This window comes from Balaenoptera musculus, chromosome 2 (genome assembly GCF_009873245.2).
Source record: "Balaenoptera musculus isolate JJ_BM4_2016_0621 chromosome 2, mBalMus1.pri.v3, whole genome shotgun sequence".
NCBI classification, from domain to species: Eukaryota; Metazoa; Chordata; class Mammalia; order Artiodactyla; family Balaenopteridae; genus Balaenoptera; species Balaenoptera musculus.
In genome coordinates, this window is record NC_045786.1 from 134,512,851 (window position 1) to 134,529,103 (window position 16,253).

General features: G+C 42.8%; 1 protein-coding gene across 2 annotated transcripts in view; it reads right to left on the reverse strand.

The window, feature by feature from the left end:
- RTN1 (reticulon 1) overlaps nt 1-16,253 on the reverse strand; it is a 248,817-nt gene that overhangs the window by 117,675 nt on the left and 114,889 nt on the right. For both annotated transcript variants that reach the window (XM_036843607.1, XM_036843608.1), the window contains exon 3: nt 8,784-9,533. In XM_036843607.1, coding sequence (XP_036699502.1) covers nt 8,784-9,533 — 750 coding nt within the window. The remainder of the gene's footprint in view (nt 1-8,783; nt 9,534-16,253) is intronic.

Sequence of the window (16,253 nt, forward strand, 5' to 3'; positions counted from 1 at the left end):
CCCAACGAAACAGGATACAGGAAATGCATTTTTGAAAGGGAAGCAGGGGGAGCTCAGGAGCACTGGGCTCCAAAGTGGGGATCTTGAGCAGCTGAGGGACAGGAATACACCAGTTGTGGGAGGCAGAGGACCCCAAGATACTGTACTTATTTCCCAATTTCGCCTGGGGTTAGCCCAATCAATGGGACTTCTCCAGTTCTCCCAGTGGTCTATGTCACAGAAACTTCTTGTGCTTCTGTTCTGGTGGACCTGATTATCACCACCAGGGCTGTTTCTTACTTTGCAGAACTCCAGAAGGCATCAACTACTCACCTTGTGGTTATTAAAGATTTGTTCAGTTTTTATGACAATATTTAGGTAAATAGCAATAGAACATCTTGAGGACAAGACTGTCATTTTCTAATTTGCTCAGAATCACCTTACCAGTATTTCTAACAGTAGGACCAATTAGCATCAGCAAAGGAGAAAGATATAGAGAAGGAGAGGCAAAACATAAAACTGTGCAACTATGGGACATATGGTCCAACATACATTCTAACTGTAGGTCTTCTTTCTCAACCTCACCCTTACATCATGACTTATCATATTAGGATGAGGCTGGCTATGGTAACAAATAACCCCAAAATTTCGGTGGCTTAACATGGGAGAAATTTGTTTTTGGGGCTAACTTAATAGATCAATGTGAGTGTTCATTAGCAGGCAGCTTTCCTCCAAGCAGGCATTCAGGGGCCCAGGTTCCTTCCCTTTTGTCATCCCTTACAGCCTAGAAGGAAGAAAAGGCACAACTGCATCTTAACCACCTTGTCCCAGATGTAACTCACATCACTTCCACTTACATTCCATTGATAACAATCAGGGTTTAGCTTCATCTACATGCAAGGGGGGCTAGAAAATGCAGTCTCTGACTGAGCAGTCACACCCAGCAATGACTCTACACTATGGAAGAGGAAGTATCAATTTGGTGGAAAGTGACCCATCTTTACCTGTTACAAAATGGGCATTATATAAATCACAAGAACAAATATAATATACAATGGGAGAGAGAAAACTTACAGTTCAAGTGAATGATCTTATGTGTCATCTTAGAGGCAAATCAGTTCGGATTTGACAGATGAACAGTAAGGCTGAAATCTGAAAGGTGTCTCCTTCAAAGAGGACTTTGCCATCAGTCCCTAGGAATTTCCCCATCAGCATGGTCTCTGGTGTTTTTAGCCATACTAACAGGATCTGAGGGAAAGATGTGGTCAACAGGAACCAGGTGCTTTAGAAATCAAAGTCAAAGTCAAGATCTTTGGCTTTGTAATTAGAGCATAGATTTGTGGATTATATAAAATCTACCCAAAATTTCAAGATTCTGTTTTCAGAGGAATAAGAAAGGGGCTTTAAAATGTGGACCCCAACAAAGGGAAGATAGAGAAAATAAAAGGGACAAATTGGCAATGAGGCCATTTTACTTATATCAAAAGTATCTAGAACCAAGTTATTTATGATTTTATTTATGTCTAACATCTGAGAAAATTATGACTCTGTGTAAAATGATTCAACCATCACTTGGCTAACCTAAAATGTAAAAAAAATTAAATCCTCTCCAGGTGACTGGACTGCATTTCCACCTGATTGACCATACTTTCACTTAAACTAGCTGCGCTTATTGCACCATTATAAAACTATTTACAGCAATATATGTTTAAGATATGAAATCTTAAATCGCCAAATTCTAAAGCAACTCCACACAGAAAAGCATTTAGGTTTGCTTACAAAGAAGTCTATCAGGAAAGCAATTTAGTTGGAAAAGGGCACTGGATGAGAGTCAGGAGATCTTATCTCAAATCCTGGTTCTTCTATCCCTGCAATATCACCTAGAACAACTGACTGTACCTCAAACCCTGAGTTCAATTTAAAAGGAGGATGTTGATCCAAAAACTCCAGTTAGTATGAAACTTTGGCTCATGAATCCTATATACTATATTTTTTGGCACAGGCCAAATGGCCTAGCTTAAAATTAACTCTGGTAAAAACTAACAGGTTATTTGGACCTCTGTCCTTTTGCTTATTCCAAGAAAAATATGGATGATAATTTAAATCATCAATCACCATATAAATGGTCCAGCCATGTGGACACTGTAAAATCATTCAAAGATATGACAATATTTAGCTAAGTAGCAATAGAACATCTTGAGGACAAGATTGTCATTTTCTAATTTGCTCCGAATTACCTCACCAGTATTTCTAACAGTAAGACCAATTAGCATCAGCAAAGGAGAGTACAAAGGAGAAAGATATAGAGAAGGAGAGGCAAAACATAAAATTATGCAACTATGGGACTTACGGGACATAACCCAGGAGATCTGTAAGTTTCAAATCCTGGTGGTTTGAGATGAGGTTAAAAAGTAGAGGTTGGATATTTTCATCACAACCACTGGATGGCAACAGACATTAACAGTGAGAGGGGAAAATCAATATGAAAGCCATTCTTCTGCTTTACTTGATTTCCTCTGTGCTTTTAGACATAGCATCAAATCTCCTAGAGTTGCTAGGGGAGATAAACAAAAGTGAGTTTGGAAGTAAAAAAAAAAAAAATAGTTTTGGAAAACATATTCTGCTTTTGCAAGTGCTCTGTGTGTAGGTAAATCCCCCAAGATTTCAGTGTTCAGCCAAGAGTTGTAAGAAAATGAGGTCCAGCCAGAAGGGAAGAGTTAAACCAGAATTCTGTTATTTACCAGAATATGCAGCTTTGAACTGAATTATTTATTAGTGGTAGTGAAATTTTTGATCTTGTGTAAGAAGATTAAGCTTGCTATTCCCCATTTGTGACTGGAAGTGTAGAGCTCAACCCCACCCTCAGGACTTCTCCCTCTCCCATGATTCTCCAAGCTATGGACAGAGGCAACCTGGAGGACTCCTCTAACCCAGGAGGCCCCAAACTACTGGGAACATGAATGGTTATCGATGTGCGTCCTTGCCAGCCCTATTAAGTTCTCTGTTCCGGAGGCTTTGTGGGGTGGGGAGATAGTAGGAGCGCCCTCCAGAGTGAGCTGGTAAGGCCAGGGTATGCTCACGTTACCTTCCCTCTACTTCTCCTACGAGGAGGTGGAAGTCTCAGAGTTAACAGTATAAATTTCATTCTAAACCCCACACATAAGCCATTTTAACTAACATTTAAACTCAATCAGAAAACCCACCTTGCAGAATTCTGGCTCAGGCCCTGGAAAAAGATGGGACACTAGAGGAAAAACCTGCCAAAGATAACTCTGAGGGCTTTGAGAGATCAGCCTCAACACAGTACCTAGAACAATAATTCTCAAATTCTGGTGTGCCGAGGATTCACTGGGGAGCCACTTAATGAAGCAGATTCCTTAGCCCCTTCCTAGGAGATCCTGGGGTGAGCCTAGGAATCTGTATTTTAACAAATGGCTTATGATATAAATAGTTCACCAACCACACTTTGAGAAACACTGTCTAGAAAAACAAATGGTTCCACTGACCCCCAATTCATTCTCCCTGTCACATGCCCCTAGTTTCCACAAGAAGAGAGAAGATTCCTGGATCAATGCTTTACCTGGCAGAAGAGGACCACTTTCTCAGGCCTAGGTCATTTAAAACCCAGAAGGACCATTACAGAGATAGGGTTAACTCAGGAAGCACTGAGTAATCACAGATAAAGACAATGGTCAACTGTAGGCTTGAGCTGAAGTTAACTAGACCCAGTGGTATGCTTGTCCTCACTTCAGACCCTAGTTTGAGTGCTTGCCTTAAACTGCCTTTTCTCTGACTTTAACCTCTGCTCTCTGGCAGGCTACTGTCTTTCTTTTGTCTGTTAGTGTAATTTTGATCCATATTTGGAACTGCACCTTAGACTCCTGAAGCTTTTGTGAGTTCCTGGCCCTAGCCAAACTGACACTTAATTCTTTTTAAAAAACCAACTTGCTGTCCACCATCCCTGCCTACCTCACTATATGTCTTATTTAACCTCCACAAGTACCATATTTGACCCTCATCCAAGCTCCAGTCTCAGCCACTCAAATATCACTGTCACCAAAACACATTAATGACCATTATACCCCCAGATGTTTGGCCATGAAAATATACTAGATATACAGCTCAACCTGTGAGAGAATACTTCAGTGCCAGCATAACCCAAATGGATGATTTTCCAATAGCAGACATAAAAAATTGGGCTCAATGACTAAAGAAACAGCAGCTAAGTTTGGGGTATTTTTCCTATTGTAAGTATTTTTGCATCTATTTATAATGATTCTGGTGACAAAAACTGAAATATAATTTGAGAGATGTTGGGAATAAAGTCACCCCCACCACCAATCCAATGTATCAGTAAATCCTATTAAGTCAATCTCCAAAATATACTTTAAACCCATCCATTCCTCTCCATCTTCATTGCTACCTCCCTCTCCCAGACACTGCCATCTCATGCCTTAACTACTATAATGGCATCTTATGATGAGTAGGATAAAGACCAAATTCTGCACCATGGTCTGGGCATGAAAGGGCACTGCCAACCTTCCAACCCCATTTTTCCCTTTGCCTACCATACTCTAACTATAAAGACTTTTTTTTTTAGTTTCTAGAATGCTCCCAGAACTTTCTTGCCTGTGGCTTTTGCATTTTCTATTGTCCAGAACTTTTAAAAATTATCTCTTGCCACAGCTGATTCCTCAGCTTCCTCCTTCTCTGACCTTCTGATCTAAGTTCCACTATCACCAGGTACTCGCTCAAGAGAACACGTCACTCTGTTGATTTCCTATTTAATGTCAGCCCCCCACCCACCCAAATGTAAGCCCTGCTAGGGGTGGATTCATGTCTGCTTTGGTCATTAGTATATTGCTAGTGTCAGGCAGGCAGTACGCCATATTGGTTGAATCAAAGGAAGGATGAATGAATGAATGGGTAAGGTCTTGCTTGGGTGGGGCTGGCATAACCTTGGGTGAAATTTATGTTATCTGTGTTACAGCCGTGTAAAAGCCAGAGATCTGGGAGGTGCTACACATGAGGCAGTGGCTGAAAACCTGTGTGGATGAGAGCAAGGAAACGAGGGACAAAGGAAGACAGGGAAAGAACTCGGGGCCAGACAGAGGAATTGGAAGGAAGGTAGCAAAAGAGATTGGGAAAGAGGTCAGAGACTGAGGGGATAACCAGGAAGGAGAAACATCACGGAGATAAGGGGGGAAAGTTTTGAGAAGAAGAGAAGAGTCTCCATGTGAGCCGGTATTATCCTTGATTTTACTGCTAAAAGAAATAAGTTGCAAAAGTCTGTCCAACATGATGTCACTTGTGCAATAAAAAATTGTGATACATAAAGAAAATTTCTGAAAGGAACAAGAACAACAACAACAAAACAGAAGCCTGTGGTTATCTCTGAGACTTAGGAATGTGAGGTTGGAGTAGGGGAACTTTAACTTTTTATTTTGCACCATTTCTTACAATTTAAATTATTATTTTGAACATACATTATTTTCTCACTGTTTTAAGGACTGTTCAGCAGTATGACATTAAAGTACCAGGGAGAACAAGAAAGATGAGACCGAAAAGAGGTCTTTTGGGGGGTAAGAAGGTTGTCATTGGTGACCTTCATCAGAACAGTTTCAGGCTGGAATGTGAAAGCTGACTGCCATGGTCTAAAACATTGCTTCTCAAGCTTCAATGTGAATAGCAATCACTAGGGGACCTTGGTAAAATGCAGATTCCAATTCAGTAGGTAGGTCGGGGAAGGACCCTGACATTTCTAACAGGCTCCCATATGATATCCACATGGCTGGTCTGACACTATGCTTTTGAATTGCAAGGAAAAGTAATCAGAATGCAGGGAATGGAGGTGAGTACCCAGAAACCACTATTTCCCAAAGAATACGCCCTAGAAGATGAACTCTACAGCACACTCTAATAAAAGATTCTGCGATAAAATAGGTCTGGATATACCACACACCCATCCTGATGAGTCACACTGGGTATTAGTGTTTTATTTAGAATTCTTAATTGGCTTTCACTTAGATGTTCCTAACAGGGTTAACCTTGCAACAATGAAAACTTATCTATCCTATCATGTTCATGAGAGGCCATCCTAGAGGCTATGAGGAAGCAGAATGACAGGGTAGCAGGAGCTCAGGGGGTGCACAGAGAATGGAAACTGGAATATGATGAACCACATCTTGTCTTCAGTGAAACAGCAGCAGAGGTCTCCAAAAGGTAAGAAAGGTCCAAAAATAGACCTTGTTAGGGCATGTGCACACCAGTAAAGCCTGATGTTCCTTGACAGTATGTGCTATGATGCCGTCAGATATTTGCCAAACCTTATTCTAAATATTTCTGGACCTTTCTAAAACTTGGCCCAGCATCAGCAGAATAACTCCAAAGCCAAGGAGATGAGCATACTTGTGAATGCATGAACCTGAATGCATTTATACTGCCGGAGGCTTCAGGAAACCACAGAAGCTGACCTGACCTCACTGCTGAGGGGAGTCACACTTGACTTGAGCACAATCCTACTGTCCACTGACAGTGATTAAGAATAGCCTGGCGCTGGCTGGTCAGCACTGATCCTCCCACATGCTGAGATGGAGCAGGGAGACCAGAAGAACTCAGGGCTCCAATAACCTGCTGGCAGCACTGAGTCATCTGCCCAGAACCTTCAGTGCTTGGCTGCCCCAGGGCCTTTTAGACTCTTCATAGATAATGAGGCTGAGTGCTGAGTTTCAGTGGGAGACTGGATTTCAAAGGATCCCTCAGTGCAGAGGAGAGCAGAGGCTATTCACCCTGCCATGCCTTAATTGTTTGAAAAGACTGCCACTTTCTCCTTTCGAACGTCTAACTTGGCAGCAGAGGGTCCAAGCCATATGAGGCAACTTGCACAGAGATTAGAATGACACCAGAATCAGCCATAAAATACTCTCTGAAGCCTTTGCATTGACAGCTGTAGTATTCCATCACCTTAGCTCTTCATCGGATGTCTGGTCACTCGGTCAGTTCCAGCTGTCATACTTGTCTCTCAAGTATACTAACGAGGGAAATAGGCCTACACAATACCATTTTCTCTTTATTAGCCTTCAGATTTACTTACTTTTGAGGATAAATATATTTGAGCAGCACTGTGCACATGGTGACTATTTCACTATGGGGACACTAGTTAGGGGATAAAATGGAAACACATGCGTGTTACAGTACGGTGATATGAAACTATATACTCCGAATGACTCAAGCTCTCCTGCTTCAGGACCACAGGGAACTGCAGGTTGTTCAGGCTAATGCTGTTTCCCAAAGCTCCCTGAAAGCTGCAGGGCCCCTTCCCACCACAGTCAGAGTGGTAGCAAAGAATCCAAATTAGTTCTAATATTCACCCAACAAATACACATTCCTACTGTTAAGTTTGTCATAGAATAGCCTCCCTATTGCACACACTAAATACACTTTAAACTCTCAGGTATAAGTTATTTGGGAAATCAGGAGTCAATTATATCAGCCCCAACATGATGCCACATGTCTAGGCCTCCGGCAACCATGCAGCAGGGTTATCTTTTTATTACATTCCTCCAGTTTCCCCCTTTCCAATGTGCTAATTTTAAAGAATTTAGAAGCCAGCTTCCAATCTATAATGAGAAAGTTTTTGTCCTCTATTTTTATACGAGGCACTTTAATTGCTACTAACATCATTGAAGTTAGCATATAAACAGGATGGAGGGTGTACTCTCAGAATCATTTATCCCCAAAAGGCAAAATACTTCTAAAAAAACAGAAAGCAGAGGAGATGGGTGAGAGGGGACCTTGAACAGAGTTGTGCTTTTAGGGTTTGTTTTCAAGTTCCACCTGGATGTTCTTCTACCCAGCATCTGGGGAGAGACTGTCTATCTTCAGTGTAGCCCATTAACTAGACTGTGCAGGGCCTAATTTATTCACCTGACTCTTTCATTCCTTTCCTGAATTCCATTATACAACTGCAATCTGGTGTGGGGGATGACTTGGGGGGAAGAGTGTCTGGAAGACAAAATAATGACTTCCATTTTTTCTGCATTTGAAGACTTCATTCAACTCAAGATTTCTCATAGGAAAAATATAATGGCCAGATTAAAATCATTCTAAGTTAAAAGTGACTTTAAAATTAATTAGTCACCTTAGGCCTTGCTCAGGCACAGGAGAAATCCTGGGACTAACTTCAGTCACTGTCTTTCCTGGCTAGCTGGGACACAAAAACCTTATCAAGGCCCAAATTCCTTGCTGGTTTTGTCATCGTTGTTGTTGTTGTGTTGTTTGTTTTTTGGTAAGAGAAAGGATGGCGCTGAGATGCTCTTGGCCCATTTAAGAAACAAGTTTGGCCAAGTGGAAGTGCTAATGGTGGGTTCCAGCACCTAGAGGGACTGTAGCCACACCCCATCACTGAGAGGGTGGGAAATTGGAAATGAGACTGGACAATAACAAAACCCCATCCCTTCCCAAGAGAGGAAACCCAGCCCTGGAACGAAAGGAGGGACACATTCACTCCATTCAGGAGATCTTGGAATGTACACAAAACCGCTCATTATTGGAGATGCTCTGGTTCAGCCAGCCCAGCGCAGCTCGGAGCACGTGTTTCTTCCATGGAAGCCCCAGCTGCGAATCTGAATCCTCTCATCTCCTCCCCACCCCCCTCGGAATTGTTCTCCGGTCGATTGTTTGACCAGCTAGGACGTGACTACTGGGCTAAGGCAGAACCACCTCCCTCTGCTCAATATCTCAGAGCACCCAGGGGAGAACAGTAAGCAGACAACCTACTTTAATCAAGAAAGCTGTCACTTTACCTTGTTGCTTATTGAGAAACAGCAGAGGGGGCGCGACGCCTGGACCCCGAGGCCCAGGGCCCTTTGTGGCCTGGGAGCTTTGGTCGTAACTCGCTGCTTCCACAGGTGTCCGCGGCACTGCGGGCCCCTCGGGCGCAGGGGCTCCGTCTCCAGAGGGCAGCTCGGAGCAGACTTGGGGGACGGCCGAAGGGAATTTGAGGAAGGGCCCCTGCTCCGCCAGGCCGCGCCGGCTGTGGGCGCGCTCCTCGGCCCGGGCGCCCGGCTCCTCCCGGATGGCGTCCAGGGCGCCCGGCTTCATCGGCGGCGAGTCCTGCTCCCGTTTGGGACTCTCCTCCGAGGCGGAGGAGGCATCACACGACTCGATGATGAGCTCGCTGTCCAGCTCAGCCTCGCGCTCCTCCCTCAGGATGCTGTACTGGATGGACGGAGAGGCCGGCGACGGCGGCGGGCCGCCCACATGACCAAAGGTCACGTAGCCCGAGGGCAGAGCGTCCTCGGCGGCCAGCGGGTCCTCGGACACCAACTCGATCTCCGAGTCCCCCGACTCCGCGCTGCTGGCCTCGTGGTCCAGGGGGCTAGGGATGGTGGGCAGCCCGGACCTGGCCTTGGCCTCCGGCCTGTCGGCCACCTGGCCCGCTGGCCGTGGACTCTCCGTTGTTTCGAAGGACAACCCCTTTGCTTCCTTAATGGCAGTGATCAGCTCATCCTCGGAGATGCTGCATTTCCCCTGGGATTCTGCGGCAGATGGTTCTGTCGTCCCACAGAGCGAAGAAAGAGGCACACACAAGGACAGACAGATGGACAGAAAAAGAAGAAATCAAACAAAATTCCATTAGGGGAGGTATTTTCTCGTTGCTTAAAAAATACATATCTCATTAGCACAAAAATAGTCTGTTTCCAGGACTATGCTGGAAAGACAGGCCACCTGAACTAAAAGGCTAATTACTGTTATGGCCCAATTAATCAGTGTTTGATATACCTATCTATCTTAATCTAGCTATTTTTAAAAATGACCCAGCAATTTCTTAGCGTTAGCACCTCGTTGGTTTTTCTGTTCCAATGTGGGAAAGATTCTAGAAGTCATGGTTTTGATTTCTAATCCATTCTCTGAGGCAAGTTTTCCAGTTTCACAGATTTCATTAGATAATGCAATGTATATAACTCTCTAATTTGGCCCACCAATGTCAACAAATCTGAAATCATCCATTATTCCTTGTCTGTTTCTGTTCATATTCCCTACTTCAATAAGACAAAGAAAGCTAATTTGGATCCTTGTACACAACTTGACTCCTAAGCTTTACATTTCCCATAAGAATCAATACTTCTACTCTTTTTTTAGTGAAAAGTGTAACAAAGTGGAGCAATATAATAGATAGTTTTTGCCAATTCCACCAAGCAGGCTGTGCAGATTACCATACTGCACAACCCCACAGGGCTTCTAATGGTGGAGCCCACTGTCGTTCTTTTTCATCTCTTCACCTCCTCTTGAGAAGAACAAAACCCAAGAGTCAACCCCTGTCCACTGGGTGAATGCCTGCCTCCTGTCTGATGTTTATCCAGATGGCCCCCAAACCTCACCAGCAATCTTACTGATATTTCTATCTTAGTTGAAATTACCTGGGATAGCCATGACAACAATTTTCAGGAGCTTGGTTTTCCCCTTGCCCATGCAGCAGGGCCTTATTTCAGAATATTCTAGACAGTGATTTCTGGCCCTTTTGTAAGCAAGAACCACTTGTCATTTCTCCAAAGCTTTGAGGTCACTGGGAGGGATATAGGAAGGATAAGAGATAGACTATCTATGGCTAAGTAATCTGTCAATTTAGGACTGTGGGAGAACCCCAATGGATAAAACATTTTAGATTTGTCTAATTCTCTATAAAGCTGAATTGATTTTATCCTTTATCCATGTATCATTCATTCATCTGTTACTTACTGAGAACCTACTATGTGTCGTCACTCTTATAGGCACTTGGGATGTATTAGTGAATGAAACAGGAAACAAAATCTCTGCTTATATTCTAGTGGGAGGAGAACACAATACACAAACAATACATGTAATAAATAATTAAAGTATATAGTATGTTAGAAGATGTTAAGTGCTATGGAAAAAAAAAGTAGAGTAGGGTAACGGGATCAGGAGGGCTGTGACAGGGTGGGGATAAATTTGCAATTTTAAATAGGATAGTCAAGATAGGCCTTATTGAGAAGGAAACCGATATTCAACACTTGAGGAGGTGAGCGAGTGCATGAAGATATCCAGAGGAAAAGCATGCCAAGCAGAGGGAACAGACAGTACAAAGGCCTGGAGGTGGGAGCTGCAATGATTTATAGATATCACAAGGAGGCAGCTATGTCTGGGGCAAAGTGAATAAGGGGGAGAATAATAGGAAAAGAGGTCAAATGCATTCAGGGAAGGGGGTCATCATGTAGGATCTCATCAGGCTTTTATTTTGAGAGAAATGAGAAGCCATTGGAGGGTTTTGAGCAGAGAAGTGACATGATCTATGTTGCTGTTTTTCTTAATAACTAAAACAACAACAACCTCATTATCTTGCACACAATTTATGTGTAAAAAGATTTACTGCATGATCCCAAACTCTATTTTTATAGAAGTTAGTTCCTTAATAAGTCACGCACATAGTTCTTTGATATGATTACAAGCAGCATAAAAGTATAAAAGCTACATTAATTCTCAATGGTAGGCCAGACGGAGGAGGAAGAAGATAGGGAGTAGAGGCTAGTGTGAATGGAGGAACAGCCTGTACTTCCAGAGCACTATCAGTAGCTACATCGTCACAGCTCCACTTGTTGAGCATCTGCTGGGATAGAGGTACTTCACATATGGGGCTTTGAGTCTAGTGGCAGTAGGTTAAGTGACTTGTCCAAGGTCACTGTACTGGTTTTTCTATCTTTGCCCCCTTGGATTTATTCCCATCTTTCTCTGTCCTGTTCTCTGTTCTGAGAGGCTGACCTACATAGAAGGCATTACCTGGAATTCCTTCCCCTCTAGTTTCCGGTTGTTTTCAGCCAATAGGAATCATAGGAGGAGGGGGTGTAGAGAAATGTTAGGGTATTTATACCTCTTGCTGCTTCTGAAGCTCCAGGTCTTGGCAGGCTTTGGGAACGCTGTTCCCTCCCCTTCCTCCTTTGGGTCCAGGGATGCTAATAGATCCCTAATATTGCCAGTCCTTGAGTGCTTTACCATCTTTTGTTTGTTCTCTTAACTGTCTTTACACATTTGTAAATAGCTACCGCTTTAAACCTGCTTCAGTTACAACCTTTGAGTGTGTCACTTTGTTTCCTCACAGGACCCTGAATGATATAGCCATGTGGCTAGAAATGACTTGGCTTAAATTTGAACTCAAGTCTTTATGTTCCATGTGTTTCTCACTATATCATGCTACATCTGTTCAAAAAGGGGGTGGGGTCTCAGATAGGGCAAATTATATTTTGGAGAATGAGACGAAGAGGAAAAGTGAGCTGCATAACCACGTATAAAAGAATGAAGCTGGACCCCTACCTCAGGTCATATGTAAGAATTAATTCCACGTGGATCCAACCTAAATATATGAGCTAAAACCAGAAACTCCAGAAGAAAACACAGAAATGAATCTTCATGACCCTGGATTAGACAGTGGTTTCTTAGACATGACACCAAAAACATAAACGACAAAATAAAAATATACAACTTGGAATTCATCCATATTAAACACTTTTGTGCTTTAGAGGACAACATCAAGAACGTAGAAGGACGATCTACAGAATGGGAGAAAATTTTACAAATCATATATCTTATAAGAGACTTGTATCTAGAATATGTTAAAAATTATTACAACTCAGTTATAAAAAGACAAATAATCCAGTTAAAAAATAGGCAAAGGGCTTGAATAGACATTTCTCCAAAGAATATTTACACGTGACAAAAAAGCATATGAAAATATGCTCAACATCATAATTCACCAGAGAAGTGCAAATCAAAACCACAGTGAGTTACTACTTCACACTCACTAGGATTGCTAGAATAACAAAGTCAGAGAGTAACAAGTGGTGGAAAGGATGTGGAGAAATAGAAACTCTCATCCACTGTTGGTGGGAATAAAAAATGGTATAGCTGCTTTGGAAAACAGTCTGGCAGTTCAACTATTTAGAGTTACCATATGATCCAGAAATTCCACTCATAAGTAGAGAATTGAAAACCTATGTCCATACAAAAACTTGTACACAGTGTTCATAACAGCATTATCCATAACTGTCAAAAAAGCGAAACAACCCAATGTCCATTAATTAATAAATGGATAAGTAAAATGGGGTATACCCATACACTGGAATATTATTTGGCCATAAAAAGGAATGAAATACTGATACATGCTACAACATGGCTAAACCCTGAAAACAGTATGCTAAGTGAAATAAGCCAGTCACAAAAGACCACGTATGACTGGAAAGTTAAGCAGACCCCTGATCATAGAAAGGCCTGGAAGCTAGTTTAAAAGTCAATATTCTATCAGGAAGGCACTGGTGGGTCCTAGAAGGGTTAGGATGAACTTAGGAAAGAAAGAATAAAAGGTGGATGACCCATTAAGAGGATACTGAAATAGTCAAGGGGAGGAATTATGACAACCTAATGAGTTGTAGTGGTCATAGGGATGGAAAAGAAAGGATAATTCAAGAGACACGGAAGAGAGCGAAAGCATAGACTTGGGGTCTGCTTCATGTGGTGAGTGAGAAAGAAATGGGGGGGGGGGTCAAAGATCACTCAGAAACAGTGAGCCTGGGTGAGTAGAATGAATAGGAATTCCATACCCAGAAACATGGAAGTCAGAACAGTGAGCTGTTTTGATGGGCCAGGGGAAGAAAATTCTCATCCTGGATATTTCATCCCTTTCCATAGCACACATCCTTCCAATTTCTCACACTGGCAGCCTCTGTCTAACCATACAAACTGCTAGGACTGACCAAACTCCTACTTGTACAACATTCCTAGGAGACCACGAAGCAGGCAGGCAGGCTCTTGGGCTAAGAGGACCACAGGCGACCCTGCAAGGTAGCCTGCCTCGTGTGCAAACCGGCCTGATGCTGCATCATTCAGGAGACAGGGTGGTGCCCACTCATTCTGCACAGCTGGGTGCCCCTGGGTGGCTCTGTATGTCTATGTGATGATTTCATTAACATCTGTCTCTTCATCCTCCCCCACTCTCCCTGACCCCAGACTGAAAGCATCATGAGGGCAAAGGGTAGCCAAGGTGTTTGTTCACTATCGTATCCCAAGCACCTAGTGCAATGCCTGGCACACAGGAGGTACGCAACAAGCAGAGCTCATGTGAGGACTACCTCAGAGCTTTAGAACAGTGGTTCTTAATCAGGTGTATGGCTCAAAACTGCCCTCAGAAATTTTGACTTAGTAGAAGTAAGTCTGAATGGGGCCCAGGCATCTGCATTTTCTAACTCTAAGGGTGATTCTAAAGATCACCTCCAGTTAGGGATGGCAGATTTAGCAAATAAAAATACAGGATACCAGTTAAATAGGAATCTCTGATAAACAATGAATTTTTTTAGTATAAATATGTCCCATGAAATACTGGTATTTTTATCGGGCAACCCTACCTCTAGCTGAAAACCACTGTGTTAGAGCATTCAGAAAAGAAGGCTCAAGGATGTTGCTTTATTTACTCAAGAGCAAGGATGGTATCAGACAGCTGTGGGGTGGGAGGAAAGGGCCTGATAAGTTTCATCCTGGGTAAGTAAAAGTACTACCTTAAAAAAAAATCATCTTTATTATGAGTGAAAGGGGATTCAGTATATAGTGTAGACATTGCTCTCCATTCTTAAAGTGAAGTAAAAGTTTAACAAAGTGCTAGGAGGAATCAGGAGAAAATTTAGAACAAAAGAGACGTTTTCCTACCCTTGTTAAAAACTTATGGGCCTCTAGCTAAGACACTAGTTATGTGTCAGGACTGACACAGCAAAGCTAGAAACAGTCATTGAAAATAATTAAATAGAATATAGAAACTGAGAAGGTTAGAACCACCCCACATGGGGAGCTGTGTTTGCTGCTGATGATAATTATGATGATATAATTCAGACTGATAAAATGGAAGGTGAACATGGGCCAGTCTACCAAGTCGCAGATGCCAGTGAACAACCATGAACAATGATGCCATTCCGGCCTCCCCTTTGCTCCCGGCTCATTCTCCACTCATCTTCCAGAAGGATCTTTTGAAAACACAAATCTGATGCTGCAGCTCTTCCCTTCCTTCTCCCCACACAGCCACACTGACCTTCTAGCTGCTCCTGGAACACACAAGACATTCCCAGCTCCAGGCCTCTGCACTGGCTGTCTCCTCAGCCTGGCATCTCTTCCTCACCTGTCTATGTGGCTTGCTCTCTCACCCCATTCAGGTCTCTGCTGAAAACCATCAGCAGGGAAACGCATTTTCTCATGGCCACCCCATCACCCTCTTACATTCTGTCTTGCTTTATTTTTCTTCGTAACCATTATAACGACCTGATATTACATTATTATTTATTTGTATGTAAGTCTTCTCAATTAGAACGCAAACTCCATGCATTCAGGAACCTTGTTATGTTTCACCACTGTATCCCCAGCAGTGATGGAGCAATAACTGGTATGGAGTAAATGGTCAATACATATTTGTTAAGTGGAAGGATGAATGAATGAATGGCATCACTTCCCAGATTAAAACCCTCCAATGCTTTCCCACTGCATTTGGAACAAAATTCAAATTCTTTATCCTCGCATGTGAAGCCCTGAGTGATTGGGGCCCTGTCGACCTCTCCAATTCTGTTCTATGCCATACTCCTCCCTTGCTCCTTTTGACCATCTTTCAGTTCCCAAATAATACAGCCTTGGGGCCTGTGTATTAGTTGTCCTCTGTACCTGGGGCCCCTCTTAACCCCTCTCTGAATTGTGGGCTTCTTCTCATTCAAATCTCAGATCACGTCACCTCAGAGAGGCCATCCTTGACCCTCTCACACCCAACATTCTATCACTCTTCACAGTGCGCACACTCCATGAAATTACACTACTTATTTATGGGCTTCCTTTTATTGACTTCTCCCACTAGCAAGTAAGCTCCATGAGGGCAGGGACTTTACACATCTTGTTTACTGCAATGTCTCTGGTGCCCAGCACATGTCTGACACATTGAAGTCACTCAATAAGTATTTTTGAATAAAAGAATGAATTTTCAAAATGGGTAGGAGAATCACAGACCTCATCAATGCAAGGAAATAGCAACAGTAGTTTTCAGAGTTTAAATTGATTTACTTTTTATTGCTTATTTCTTTTTAAAGGACGCTGGGGTGGTTTTATGATGGCCTCTTGATTATTGTCCTTTCTGAGGATAACACCTCAAAGAACATCCATGACCACCATAATATACTTCTAGGTGTTTGTGTCAGAAACAACATGCTGCCGATGGGCCAGTGGTCTGGTGCATCAGGGCA